This window comes from Aethalodelphis obliquidens, unplaced genomic scaffold, assembly GCF_003676395.1.
Source record: "Aethalodelphis obliquidens isolate GAN/ISIS:26980383/991018 unplaced genomic scaffold, ASM367639v1 scaffold108, whole genome shotgun sequence".
NCBI classification, from domain to species: Eukaryota; Metazoa; Chordata; class Mammalia; order Artiodactyla; family Delphinidae; genus Aethalodelphis; species Aethalodelphis obliquidens.
In genome coordinates this window covers 894,425-908,163 of record NW_020838052.1, presented here as the reverse complement: position 1 = coordinate 908,163, position 13,739 = coordinate 894,425, and the positions used below count along the sequence as shown (strand labels likewise).

The following is a 13,739-nucleotide window of genomic DNA, read 5'->3' as shown; positions in this document are numbered from 1 at the left end:
TGTCTCTCTGGGGAAATAGACATGGCCTCCTACCTTCTCCTCACTCCTTCCCTCCCCTCCTCTCCCATTCCTTCTGATCTCAAGTGACCTCAGCATGCAGTGACTTGAAGCAGGGTTTTGGTTCCCAGTCAGAGATTGAGGTCAGGTCGTGGCAGTGACAGCACCAAATCCTAGCCACTAGACCAGTGGCCCTGGCCTTTCAGCTTTGCAGAAAAGAATTCCCACAAAGATGGAAAGTAGTGAAACAAGTAAAGTATTTATTAGAAGGAAAAAGAGACAGTACATGTGGATAGACACAGGCGGACTCAGAAAGAGAATAAAGCCCTCATGGTAGTTTAAATCACTTATATGGGGCATTTCTTCTGGGTTTCCTTTGGCCAATCATTTTGATTTGCCTGGTTCAGAGTCCGTATTTGGTATACCTCAGGATCCTCCCAATGTGTGCACCAAGATGGATTCCACCCAAGAGGGCTATGGGTAGTTGGGTGTCACTCCCCTTTTGACTTCCAAGGACTTTTCTAGTTGGGAAGATCTCCTTGACTTTGAGAATGAGAACTATGTGGTCTCTTATCTTCTATCTGGGCAGGGCCCAGCCTCCTCTCTCAATTGTCCTACTATTCTCATCTTAGAGTATCGGTCCACCGGTACTGAATCTCCAATAGCTTAGCCCTAGGGAGGGCATCTACCTCCTGCCTCAAATACCCCGTGAGAGAAGTAGCCCCCAAGAAATATTTATGGGGAAGATGAAGGACAAAGGTCTATCTTCCATAGCTTCCTCAGGCTGGCAAGGGTCTTGTAGACCCTACCTAACTGGGGTCACAGAACTCTTGCCCTGTCTCATTAAGGGGCCCCAGGGTGATTTCTGTTATTTCAGCAGGATTGGCTGTGGGGAGTGGTTGGAGTCCCTGCACCACCATTGTCCTGTGATGCCCTAGAGAAAACAAACTAAATAATTAGATTAGAGAAGCAGGGGCTAAAGACTAGCAAAAGACTACTATAATCAGAGACTCAAGCAAGGGTAGGAAGTTGGTTATACAAGGTCAGCATATCTTTGTTAATCTCAGGCTTAAAATTTTAGTATATTTCTCTATTTCTAAAATGGAAGTTCTGAACCTGTTGGTTCCAGGTCTCCTTCTTGGACTGAAAGGTCTTGGTTGCAAATTTGCAACAGTATGGAAGACAACAGAGCACTAGGCAAAATATAACATAAATCAGTATGGCTGAAACAAGGAAGGTTATAAGAAAATGGAAACCTCCCATCAGAGAGGTTCTTTTTCTTTGGTTCATGATTTTATTTTTACACAACATTGTAAAGCAACCATACTCCAATAAAAATTAATTTAAAAAAAGAATGCTGGTATAGGAAGGCATGACAGTTCACAATTGCTTAATTCTTAGATATCACTAGAAATTAAAGTTTTTAAGATTAAAGAACTCTAATAAATACATGTAATTATAATTACTAGAACCAATAAAGGAAACAACTGTGTATACCAAAAAATTAATTAATTAAATTTAATTTATCTTTTGAGTGAACTTAATTAGAATCTAATATTAATTCTATTTTTAATTTCTTTTTAAGAATATTATTATACTTTTACTTTTAAAGCCACTTCCTGTTACATTTTTTAAATCCCTTTCTTTTTTTATTAATTTTTATTGGAGTATGGTTGCTTTACAATGTTGTGTTAGCCTTCACTACACAACAAAATGAATCAGCCATACGCATACAGATATCCCCTCCCGTTTTGGACTTCCCTCCCACTTAGATTATCATAGTGCATTAGAAAGGTTTTAATATCTTGTGGGATCCAGGAAAACAAGCTGGAGAACCAGTTTTCAATTTTCCCACCCATAATACCGAGGATTGGTGGTTAATTGTCTGCTGAAGCCAGGTGGCTTGTTGTCGAATTTTCTCAATGTTGGCCTCTACCTGGGAAGAGGTGTTAAGGTATGTGCAACAAGAAGTGTTGGCAACTGCACGTACCCCTCCTTGTTCTGCCAGCAGATAATCCAGGGCCAGTCAGTTGTCAAGTACCACTTTGGCCAGTGAATCTAGAGACTTCTGTAAATTAGTGAGAGAGTTAGCAGTACTGTTACCTATGGTAGTAAGAGTATAAGACAAGTTTCGAAGGACATGTTGGTGGGCGGCTACTCCCCACCATGGTAACAATGTATACCCAAAGAAATAGGCGTCTGCATCCGGGATGCCACCAGGTAAATCTCGAGTTAATTGTGTGAACAGTTTTAATGAAGTGGCCCAGTGCTTGAATTCGTTTAAGGAGTGGATTAAGAAAGGGGTAATCAAGGTTCCCAGCATACACTGTGTGGGCATGGAGTTATTTTGTAGGCAATTAGTGGTGCATGGTTTTTTATCTACCTGGCATATGAAAATGTATCCTGGCAGGGCACGGTAGACTAACTCACCCAAAGTTTTAAAACCTAGCCATCTGGTGGGGGAAGGGTAAACTGGGACGAAGTGAGAGTAGCATTGACATATATAAACTACCAAATGTAAAATAGGTAGCTAGTGGGAAGCAGCTGCATAGCACAGGGAGATCAGCTCGGTGCTTTGTGACCACCTAGAGGGTTGGGATAGGGAGGGTGGGAGGGAGGCTCAAGAGGGAGGGGATATGGGGATATATGTGTACATATAGCTGATTCACTTTGTTATACAGCAGAAATTAACACAAAATTGTAAAGCAATTATACTCCAATAAAGATGTTTTTTTTTTTTTTAAAAAAAAGACCTAGCCATCCAATTCTATTGTTATGGAAAATTTCTGCAGCTACAAAACCAACCCGTTCCATCCACATCCGTCCTACTATCTGCTTCTCCTGTGTGGATCGTTCTTCCTTTGGGTAGCGAGTTAGAGTTTGAACACAAATAAGTAACTGGAATTCTGGCTTGGGGGGGCATTATAAAATGCTGGGGTGCTTTAATGCCAGTTCTTTGTCCTCCCAGTTTGACTTCATATTCTCCTTCTGTTGCTAAGGGGAGGGTTAGGCAAGAGACATTAGAATTTTCTTCAGTAGGAAAATGAACAATTCTGACTCCGTACATTACCGTTCTGAGCCTTGGGTCTCTGGTAGAAGACCATTTTCCATCAGGAACTTGGCTATAATTCCTTACAAGATGGACAAGAGGGTTGCTCTGGTCCACAATGGACTTAGCTCAGGGTAAACAAATCCAGCATTCCGTCAATAGAGTGGAGGAAGCAAGAGTTTGTGCAATGAGAACCAGAGCTGCTGTCCATCCTGTGGATAAGGGAAATAGGCATAGAAAAGCTAAGGCTTCATAGTAGCACCAGTCAGAGTCATATTTAAATCACCTAGCATGGGCAGAGAAGTTTAGTAAATTCCAAAAGCAAAGGTGAGAGCAAAGAAGACAATAGTTATCTAAATCTACCAGAGCCTATCAATTATTCTGTAAGTGTACTGGAAGGCAAGAAGGAAGATAGTGGCTATGGGTACTTAGCCTAGGGTCTAAGAAGTCTTTTTGTCCTTTTCAAATAAAAGCTTCAGGTCTTGGAGAGGTTCATTCATCCACCTGGAATTTTCAGGCTTTTCTGGGTCCTCCGGATCCTGTGGAGACTCAGAGGAAGGGGTGGATTCACAGGAATGGCTGGAATGTAGGTCTTCAGGTTCTTGTAACATATCAGTGGAAACAGGTTTAATTCTGGACAGATGAACCCAGCTGGTGACCCCCTGGAGTTTAACTGCTATAGGAGTGCTCAGCAGGACTTGGTAAGGACCCCTCCATTTTGTGAGTAGCTGATGACCAGGGAACTCATTTTTCCAGGTCTTTAAAAGTTCCCAATCTCCAGGTTTTACAACAGAGTGACTGGGACTGTCATCTGGAGAGGGCTGTACTCTGTTGCCAGGCTCTTGTATAGCCTCTGCACCGGGCCTAGGTTTATAATGTATTTAAGATGAACCTGGGTTTCTGGGTCAGTTAGCATGTCCAGAGTAAGGAATGTCCTTCTGTATGTCATTTCAAAAGGGCTTAACTTAGTGATTGTTTTAGGGGCTGCTCTGACCCTTAAGAGGGCTATTGGCAGCATGCAATACCACGACTCTGACCTTTCCTGATGGAGTTTGTCCAAGGTTTTCTTTAGAGTATGATTAGCCTGTTCCAGTTTTCCTGAAGACTGTGGTCTCCAGGATGAACGGAGGTTGTATTTAATCCCTAAAGCCTGAAAAAGCTGTTGAGTGATCTTTACTACAAACAAAGGTCCATTGTCACTCTGAAGGTGACGGGGCAACCTGAATCTAGGAATACTTTCCTTTAGGAGAACCTTAGCCACTTGAGTTGCCTTCTCTGTTCTAGTAGGGAAGGCCTCTCTCCATCCAGTAAAAGTATCTATAAAGACTAGTAAGTATTTGAAACCCTGGAAAGAGAGCATCTGAGTGAAATCTATTTGCCAGTCCTCTCCTGGGTAAGTCCTACATCGCTGGACTGGGTTAACAAGAGGGGGAGGCTTGAAGTTGCCTCCTGGATTATGGGTGGCACAAAGGGCACATGCTCAAGTAACTCTTTTAATTGTCTCTGGGAGCCTTTTCCCTGTAAAAAGACGGAAAACAATTATAAACATTGCATCTCTCCCCAGATGGAAAGAATCTTGTAGCCCTATAATAATTTTCCATTGGTCAGAGAGAGGTATGAGCAATTTCTGATCTATGTGCCACGAGCCATCCATTCCCTTAGTTCCTCCTCTGTCTCATGTCCAGTTCTCTTTGGAAGTTGAGTACCTGGGTATAACGTTAGAAGGGGTAAGAGATGGGATTAATGCCATTTCAGTTATGGGCATCAAGACTGCTTTCTTTGTTTCCCGATCTGCCCTGTTGTTTCCTTGGGAAATTTGAGAAGTTCCCTTTTGGTGCCCGTGGCAGTGAATGACTGCTATCTGTTTTGGTTTTTGAACCACTTCTATGAGATGTAAAATCTCAGCCCTATATTTTATAGGGAAATTTCTTGCATTTAGGAGTCCTCTCTCTTTGCAGATAGCTGTGTGGTCATGTAAAACAAGGAAGGCATATTTTGAGTCAGTGTATATATTTACAATCTTTCCTTCCCCTAGGATTAAGGCTTGGGTTAGAGCTATCAGTTCAGCCTTTAGGTGGCAAAGGTTTTGCTTCTGACACTATGCATGCTCACAACAGCATACCCTGCCCTCCTAACTCCATGTTTAATGAAACTACTGCCATCAGTAAACCATTCTTCCTCAGGGTTTTCTGTGGCCTGGTCTGTTAGGTCAGACCTATAGGCATAGACCCAGTCAAGGGTTTTGAGGCAAGAATGTGTTAGCTCTGGGCTTTCGGCAAACATTAGTGTAGTGGCGTTAAAAGTGTGGCAAGTTTTGAGGGTTAGCTCTGGGGAGTCAAGGAGCAAAGGCTGGTACTTAATAAGACGGCCTCCAGTTAGCCAATTGTGACCTTTTGTATCTAGAATCCCTTGCACTTGATGAGGGGTCTGGACTTCCAGTGGCTGTCCAAAGGTGAGCTTGTTGGCTTCTTCCACTAATAAAGCAGTGGCAGCTACTGCCCGGAAGCAGCCAGGCCAACCTCGGGCCATGGAGTCTAGTTGCTTGGAAAAGTAGCCTATGGGCTGAGGAACTTCCCCTAGATTCTGTATAAGGACACCAAAAGCTGTCCCCTGCTTTTCAGCCACATACAAGATGAATGGCTTTTCAAATTGGGGAGACCCAGAGCAGGGGCTCTGGTGAGGACCTGCTTGATATCATTAAAAAGCCTTTTCTTATTCCCCATTCCAAAGTAATAGTTCTGTATCTGGGCCTTTAGTGTCTTCATATAGGGGCTTAGCCATTAGCCTGAATCCTGGAATCCAAATTCTACAAAATCCTGTCATGCCCAAAAAGGTACAGAGATGTTTCTTTGTCTTTGGTGTGCTTAGGCCTAATACAGCTTGTTTTCTATCTGGAGATAACTGTCTACTTCCAGGGTTTATAATATATCCCAGATATTTAACTTGTTGTTTTGAGATTTGTGCCTTTATCTGAGAGACTCTGTAACCCCAGGCCCCAAGGATATTAAGCACTTCAATGGTATTTTGATCTGAGGCCTCCATGGAGGGACTACATATTAATATATCGTCTACATACTGTATAATAGCCCCTTCTTTCATGTGTATTTCCCTTAGTTCCTTTCCTAGGGCTTGGGTGAAAAAGTGTGGACTGTCCCAAAACCCCTGAGGCAATGCTGTCCAGGTATATTGTTGCATTTGGCCTGAGCCGGGGTTAGTCCACTAGAAGGCAAATAGATATTGTGATGAGGGATGAACTGGGATGCAAAAAAAAGGCATCCTTGAGGTCAAGTACAATAAACCATTTAGTGTCCTCAGGGATTTGGGCTAATATGTTATAAAGATTGGCCATGAGGGGATGTATAGGGACCACTGCATCATTTACTGCTCTAAGGTCTTGTACCATCCTACATTCCCCATTTGGCTTAACAACTAGCCTAATAGGAGTATTGCACGGAGACTGGCAGGGCACCAAGAGGCCATGCGTTAAGAATTTATCTACAAGGGGTTGTAAACTCTTCTTCACTTCCAACTTTATAGGGTATTGTCTCTTGTTAGGGTAGGCAGCTTCTGGTCTATGACTAATTCTTACAGTTGGGCATTTATGGCCTTTCCAGGGATTCCTTTTTCCCATACTGAAGTGTCCACTGCTTGTAGAATATGGCTGGGAATAGGACCTTGCTCTTCCAGTTGGTCTGTCTTAGTCAGAGTCAAGATAAGGGGCTGCTCGGGGCCTCCGAAATCGAGTATGGCCCTGAGGGAGCTCAGAAGGTCTCTCCTCAGTAATGGAGTGGGACACTCAGGTACAACTAAAAAGGCATGCGAAATCAACCACTGCTCAAATTGGCAAGTGAGAGGCCCAGTAAAGCAATGGGTGCTAAGCTTTTCATCAACACCAGTCACAGTACAGCTTTTGGAGGAAAGAGGTCTAGAGTGAAAAATTAAGACAGAGTGAGTGGCTCCCATATCAATTAAAAAATCAATCTTCTTACCTGCCACGTCAAGGACTACCCAGGGCTCCTCGATGGAGATAAGACATCTCATTGGGGGGAGCCACCAGAATCCCCAGCCCACCTCAGTTGTCGAGCATGGCCATCTTGGGAGCGGGAGCCCCCCTTCTTCTTTGGGACTGAGGGCAGTCCCTCTTCCAATGACCTATTTGTTTGCAGGTTGGGCATGGCCTGGGGGGCTCTTTCTGGCAATCTTGGGCCCAGTGGCCAGTTGACTTACATTTGTAGCATTCCCCCTTGTTGGTCTTACCTCCAGATGGAGAGTTGGACTTTCTTGGCCCCCTTGGGTTGTCCTGAGGTTGCAAGGCATGGCTGACAGCAACACCTATCAGTTTTGCATGAGCCCTGGCCTGTCTTTTCTCATGATGGGTTCTCTCTTCCTTCTCAGCTTGGTCTCAATTATTAAATACCCCAAATGCCACATCTAGTAGTTGGGGCATGGGTGTTTGTAGGGCTAATTGTAATCTTTGGAGTTTCCATTTAATATCAGGGGTGGACTGACTAATAAAATGTTGTGTTGTCCCAGCAGGGGCTGACTTTCAGAAGTGGAGGGATCTATGTTGGTATACTTCTTAAAAGTCTCCACAAGCTGCCTATGAAAGAGGGCTGGATTTTCTTCTTCTTCTTGGGTCACTCCTTTAACCTTTTCATAGTTAACTGACTTTTTGATACACTTTCTCATCCCTTCTAATACACATTGGAGCATAGGCTTCCTGGCTTCTGTTCCTGCCTGCAAATTATAACTGCAAGGGCGTTCCTGATTTGGGACTGCATCTCCACCCATAGCATAATGTTCGGGTTGGTGTCTGGCAAGCTGGTTGGCATGTCCCTGGGCTGCTGTCCAGATTCTCTGTTTTTCCTCAGGAGTACAGCAAATAGATAGAATTACTTGGACATCCTTCCAAGTTAAGTCATGAAACCGTTCAACAAACTTACTAGGGTCTTCAGAAAATTGGCCCCGTTTCTGTTTGCATTGGGCTAAGTCAGTTAAAGAGAAGGGCACATGTACTCTGATTGTCCCTTCTCCATTTGCTACTTCCCTAAGAGGGCATAGTTTCCCTGATCCTGGGTGATAGGAAGCTTCACTGTGAGTTACCCAAGAAGGACTAGCCTCTCTTGGGGTAATGGAGGGTCTGGTGGGACATAAGGAGGTGCAGTTTGGGGTCAGTCAGAGGGAGCAAGAGAAGTAGGTGGCTCTGGAGAAGTAGGGATACTGTCAGGAGGAGGAGCTAGGTTTGCCCCTGAGAGATGGGAGAGCTTAGAAGGGGGATCATCTAACATGTCAGGAGAGTTTTCTGGTTCCCCAGGTTTTGAATTATAAGAGGTGGGATTTTGGTAAAGGACCATGAAAGCCTGAATATAGGGAACCTCAGTCCACTTTCCCACCCTGCAGCAATAAAGATCCAATTGCAGAATGGTATTGTAATTTAAAGACCCATTTTCAGGCCATTTTTCTCCATTCCCTAACTTATACAAAGGCCAGGCACTGTTACAGTAGAACTTAAGTTTTTCCTTTCTTAGCCCTTCTATTTAAAAAAAATTTCCAATTCTTAAGGATACACTCCAGAGGTGTCTCTTCTTGCTTGGAGGGGGATCCTCCTATGTTGAGTAACTTGCAAGCAAGAACAAGAGAGAGCTTCTAGAATGGAATCTGGCATGCTGGAAACATTTATCAGGAGGCTTTAACCTGAAGGGGTTCAGGGCATAGCCCAAATTCTCTTCAAACCTGATGAGGTTTCAAGTGTCCTCTACTCTCCCATCGATTTCTGACCAGATGTCTCTGGTCTTCCATGGTAACTTGTGCAAGCCTTCTCCCCCAACATGGCCAGGGGAGGACCTTTGAACCAGTGCAGACCAGTTGCCAGGACTTTCCTTAGGAGGGATCCCTTGTCTATAGAGCTTATGTCCTGTGATAAGTCTTCCTATGCTGGGGTGTATTCCTCATGACTGAGCATCTACAAAGTTTATAATTCAGGCTTCTGGGTAGCGGCCAGCCAGACAGGCTGTCCATAGCAGTGTGTAGGCTGCCAAGACCTGGAGTGAAGGGGGTCCCATAGATGCAAAGAGGAACCCTTGGAGAAATTGGAGTTGGGCGCTATGGAAGATGCCACAGGGTTCAAGGTTCCAGGGCCGGGAGGTGGAGAAATTCTCATAGTAAATTTCTGGGCGTTGAGTGAGGTGAGAGACTAGACAGCAAAAGAACCCAAAATCCTTTGCCCTGTCTGGCAGCTAAGATAGAACTGGGAAGGGTCTGACAATTTTGTCTCACACAGGCAGCACTGGGTTTGTCAGTGGCGGGGATGCAGTTTAGGAATGATGTCCAGGAAATCCTTCCCTAAAAGGGCACAGAGATACGAAGTGAGAAAGAGACCTTGTTGTGCAAGTAATTTCTGAAAGAAAAGCGTAGTGGAGGGTTCCATACAGGACAATGAGAGAGAGAGAGCAAGAGAGAGAAAAAGACACCCCTTGGGTTCCTTCTCAGTTGGAAATCACGTTTCCACCATGTCCCAAAGGATAGCATCAGCTGTCACCCAAGTGTTATTTGAATCTGCACAGCCTGGGGAATCTGCCTGCCACCCTCAATGTTGTTGGGGTAGCCACAACGCTGTGAGCAGACAGAGGTTATGCCCTGCAGGTCTTGAAAAGAAAGTGAAGTGGAGAGTGAGAAAGAAAATAAGAGCAAAAGTCAGGGACCTCAAGCCGCAGCTGGGTGAAACCCACTGTTTACCTTGAATGCCTGAATTCCCAGGTGTCGGAACCAAATATGATTTCAGGTGCCTCAGCCTGCAACGGTTTGAAGCAGGGTTTCTGTTCCTGGCCAGAGATTGAGGTCAGGTCGTGGTGGTAAGAGCAGCAAATCCTAGCCACTAGACCAGTGGTCAGTGACAAGGCTCTGGCCCTTCAGCTTTGCAGAAAAGAATTCCCACAAAGATGGAAAGTAGTGAAACAAGTAAAGTATTTATTAGGAGGAAAAAGAGTACAGTACGTGTGTATAGACACAGGGATTGACTCAAAAAGAGAGTCACGCCCTCGTGGTAGTTTAAATCACTTATATGGGGCATTTCCTCAAGGTTTCCTTTAGCCAATCATTTTGATTTGCCTGGTTCAGAGTCCGTATTTGGTATATCTCAGGATCCTCCCAATGTGTGCGCCAAGATGGATGCCACCTAAGAGGCCTATGGGTAGTTGAAATCACTTACTATGGGGTGGCGCCCCCTCCCTTTTTGACCTCCAAGGAGCCTTTCTAGTTGGGAAGGTCTCCTTGACTTTGAGAATGAGAAATATATGGTCTCTTATCTTCTATCTGAGCAGGGCCCAGCCTCCTCTCTCAATTGTCCTGCTATGCTCATCTTGGAGTTTCTGTCCTTAGGGAACGAATCTCCAATTGCCTACCCTGGGGCACCCATTTACCTCCTGCCTCACTTCTAGGACCATAACTTCAGAGTTGTGCCTCCTGCCTTGCAGTGGATGGGGACACCCACTTTGTGATCCACAGCCCATGCTCAAAAGAGAGGATCCGCTTCACACTAGATGGGTGCCCAGGGGACCTACTACAGCTCATAGATGACCCAAAGGCAGGTGATAGCCCCAAAGACTCTACCTCATATAACTCCACAGCCAGATATACACATGTCAACACCCCCAGACATTTGTGGGTTAATACAAACACATATCAGTGCACCGCACTAACACACAAGGACATACCCAGACACATGGAAACACACACAAATATACTCTAACACCAAGACACTCACAGAGACACATACACACACACTAGGGAATACAGTAAACTCACAAAAATACACATCTAGGCACATATATTTTGACACTTTCCACACCTACACATAGTAACATACAAATAAGCATCCAGACACACAGAGATGAACAACACATGCCCAGATCTACACAATGACACATATATCAACACACTCAGACACACACACATGCGCTGGTAACCTCACTCATCCCAATACACAAGAATTCAACACACATAGGTACACATACTCTGCTATTCTAGACATATAAAACATACCAAAGCACATAAATACCATGACACACAGCCAGATGCATGCACAGTGACACCCCCAGTTATACAATATGTACCAACACACAGCCAGACACACACAACATAAACTATTCACCAAGACTTATAACACCAACATATCCAGAGACACATATACACATACAACCAAAAAAAATACACGCTCTACCATAACACCTTCCCCAAATACGCAGATGCACTGATATGTCCAGAGATACTCATATGAACAGAACTAAACACACACATTTACACACTCAGAGGCAAGCACATACATGCAAATAGCCCCACTGGGGTAAGCATGCACACATATACATACATGCTCATACACTGCACAGGAAGGAGCAGATAGATGGGCTGTGGTAGAAGCACTTTCCTCAGGAGCTAGCTTTCTAACCACAGATCTGCACCACTTCATCTGAACTTCAGGCCCTGAGACTTCACCCCTCCTGTGCTGTGGGTGACTATGTGAATGACCATGTGAAAGCCTGTGCTCCCAGCAAGCATTCTTCTCCCTCCAGGGCTGCATGTACGTGGACAGCTGCTTGGGACACCATCAAGGCCAGGGCACAAGTACCTACTTCCAGACCATCACAGTTACTAAAGACAAATCCCAGGCCTACACTATCACCTTCACCCGCAGTTCCATATCCATGCAAGGTGAGGGTACCTTGCTTCTGTCCTGGGATCAGTCAGCCCTACTGAAGAGGTCCCAGCTGGAGCTCCATGCGGCTGCTACAGCCCACCTCATCCTCTGCCTTGGGCCCCACCTTGAATTCCTAGTCCTCCAGCACCGCTACCAGAATGCCAGCACCCTGCAACTACCCCACCTGGGGCTCTATGTGATCAGTGGCTCAGGTTTCAGCCCCTTGGCTCGTGGTCTGCTGGAAAAGTGTTACTGAGGCTGATAGTGGTCAGAGGGCACCAGTCCCAAGAGAGACTCTGCCAGGGTGAGAGGCCAATGAGCCCCTAGCACCTTGACCCTCAAACCACAAAGAGGAATCAGAGCCAAGCTGTGCCCTTGGAGAGCTCCTGGTCTAGGAATAAGACAGACCCAGGACTTCCCTGGGGGCACAGTGGTTAAGAATCCGCCTGCCAATGCAGGGGACATGGGTTCGAGCCCTGGTCTGGGAAGATCGCACATGCCACAGAGCAACTAAGCCCGTGTGCCACAACTATGGAGCCTTTGCTCTAGAGCCTGTGAGCCACAACTACTGAGCCCATGTGCCACAACTACTGAAGCCTGTGCGCCTAGAGCCCATGCTGCACAGCAAAGAGAAGCCACCACAATGAGAAGCCCATGCACCACAATGAAGAGTAGCCCCCGTTTGCCACAACTAGAGAAAGCCCACACACAGCAACAAAGACCCTATGCAGCAATTATATATATATATATATATATATATATATAAAAGACAGACCCAGGCATGGATAGTGATCCCAGGGAGTTATCAGTGCTAGACAGAAAGCAGTCCAGGGAGCTGGAGGAACCCAGGGTGAGGCATCTTGCCCAGCTCTGGAGTTCAAGAAAGATCTCCTATAGTAGACAGACCCACACTGAGTCTGTAAAGCTGAGCAAACATGTAGAGGAAAGGAATGGAGATTGGAGGAGATGGAGCTGGAGTGATCAGACAAGAATGCCAGCATGAGGAATTTGGCTTTTTCCTGAAGGCAATGGGAGTCATGAAAAGGCATAAGCAGGTGAAAGATACAGTCAGATCTGAGTATTACAAAGATCCCTCTGGAGGCTACTGTAAAGGGAGATTGCAGGAAACCAGACTGTAGGTCAGGAGACACTAGCAGAACCTGAGGCAGAGGCACACGCCAAAGAGTTTGGGCAGTGATGGTGGGTTGGACAGATATTTTTACTTCCTCTGAACTTCCTCACTTCTCCAATCTGCCTTGTCATCTCCTTCAAGCCGGACTGAACCCCTCTGCTGCCATCTCATCCACCTTGGCTCTCTACTTTCATACTACTGCCCCATCTGGCTCCTCCACGTTTCACACAATGCTCAGCCTCTTCCCTCCTCCAGGCCTTTGCTGCCCTTCCTCCCTCCCACTTTTCCTTCTAGGTTTCCTGCTTTAGGATCCTCTCAGAGCTGTCAGTAGGACTGAGACCACTGCCTTAACTGGTGTTGCATCTCTCTCCCTCAGGACATTTCCAGCATGCAGACATCCAGCTGGTGGCAGGGCCTATGGCGCCAAGCTTGAGGAGGCACCAGGACCCAGATGTGCTTGTGATCCTAGGCAAGAGGCTGCTGAAGGACTCACCAAGGCTGCCACCCCACTGGGCTTCCTGCTGGCTGGTGAAGCACTCTCATGTACAGCAGCTGCTGGGCCACCCCTACATTGCCTATGTCCTGTGATGGCCCCTGAACCCCAGAGCAGGAGACCTGAGTTTTGGAGACCCAGAGGCCAGGGCATAGGGTGAGCCAGGAACAAAGCTCCGAGGACGTGGAAACACACAGGGACATGCACACTAACACATGCACTAAGTGACACACATACCAGAACACACACACAAAGACATGCAGATCTATGGACCTAGAGGCTTAGGGACTTCTACCTCCTCACAGTCCTTACTGTCTCCAGTCTCTACTCTTTTCAATCCATACTCCACAGCAGCCTTAGAAGTGACTTCCTTAAA

At 45.7% G+C, this 13,739-nt stretch overlaps 1 protein-coding gene across 1 annotated transcript in view; it reads left to right on the top strand.

Moving 5' to 3' along the window:
• Positions 1-13,458, top strand: part of ITIH6 (inter-alpha-trypsin inhibitor heavy chain family member 6) — a 37,103-nt gene extending 23,645 nt beyond the window's left edge. The window contains 4 exon segments of the mRNA XM_027096785.1: positions 10,519-10,632; positions 11,614-11,665; positions 11,667-11,986; positions 13,247-13,458. Coding sequence (XP_026952586.1) covers positions 10,519-10,632; positions 11,614-11,665; positions 11,667-11,986; positions 13,247-13,458 — 698 coding nt within the window.
• The last annotated feature ends 281 nt before the right edge of the window (positions 13,459-13,739 follow it).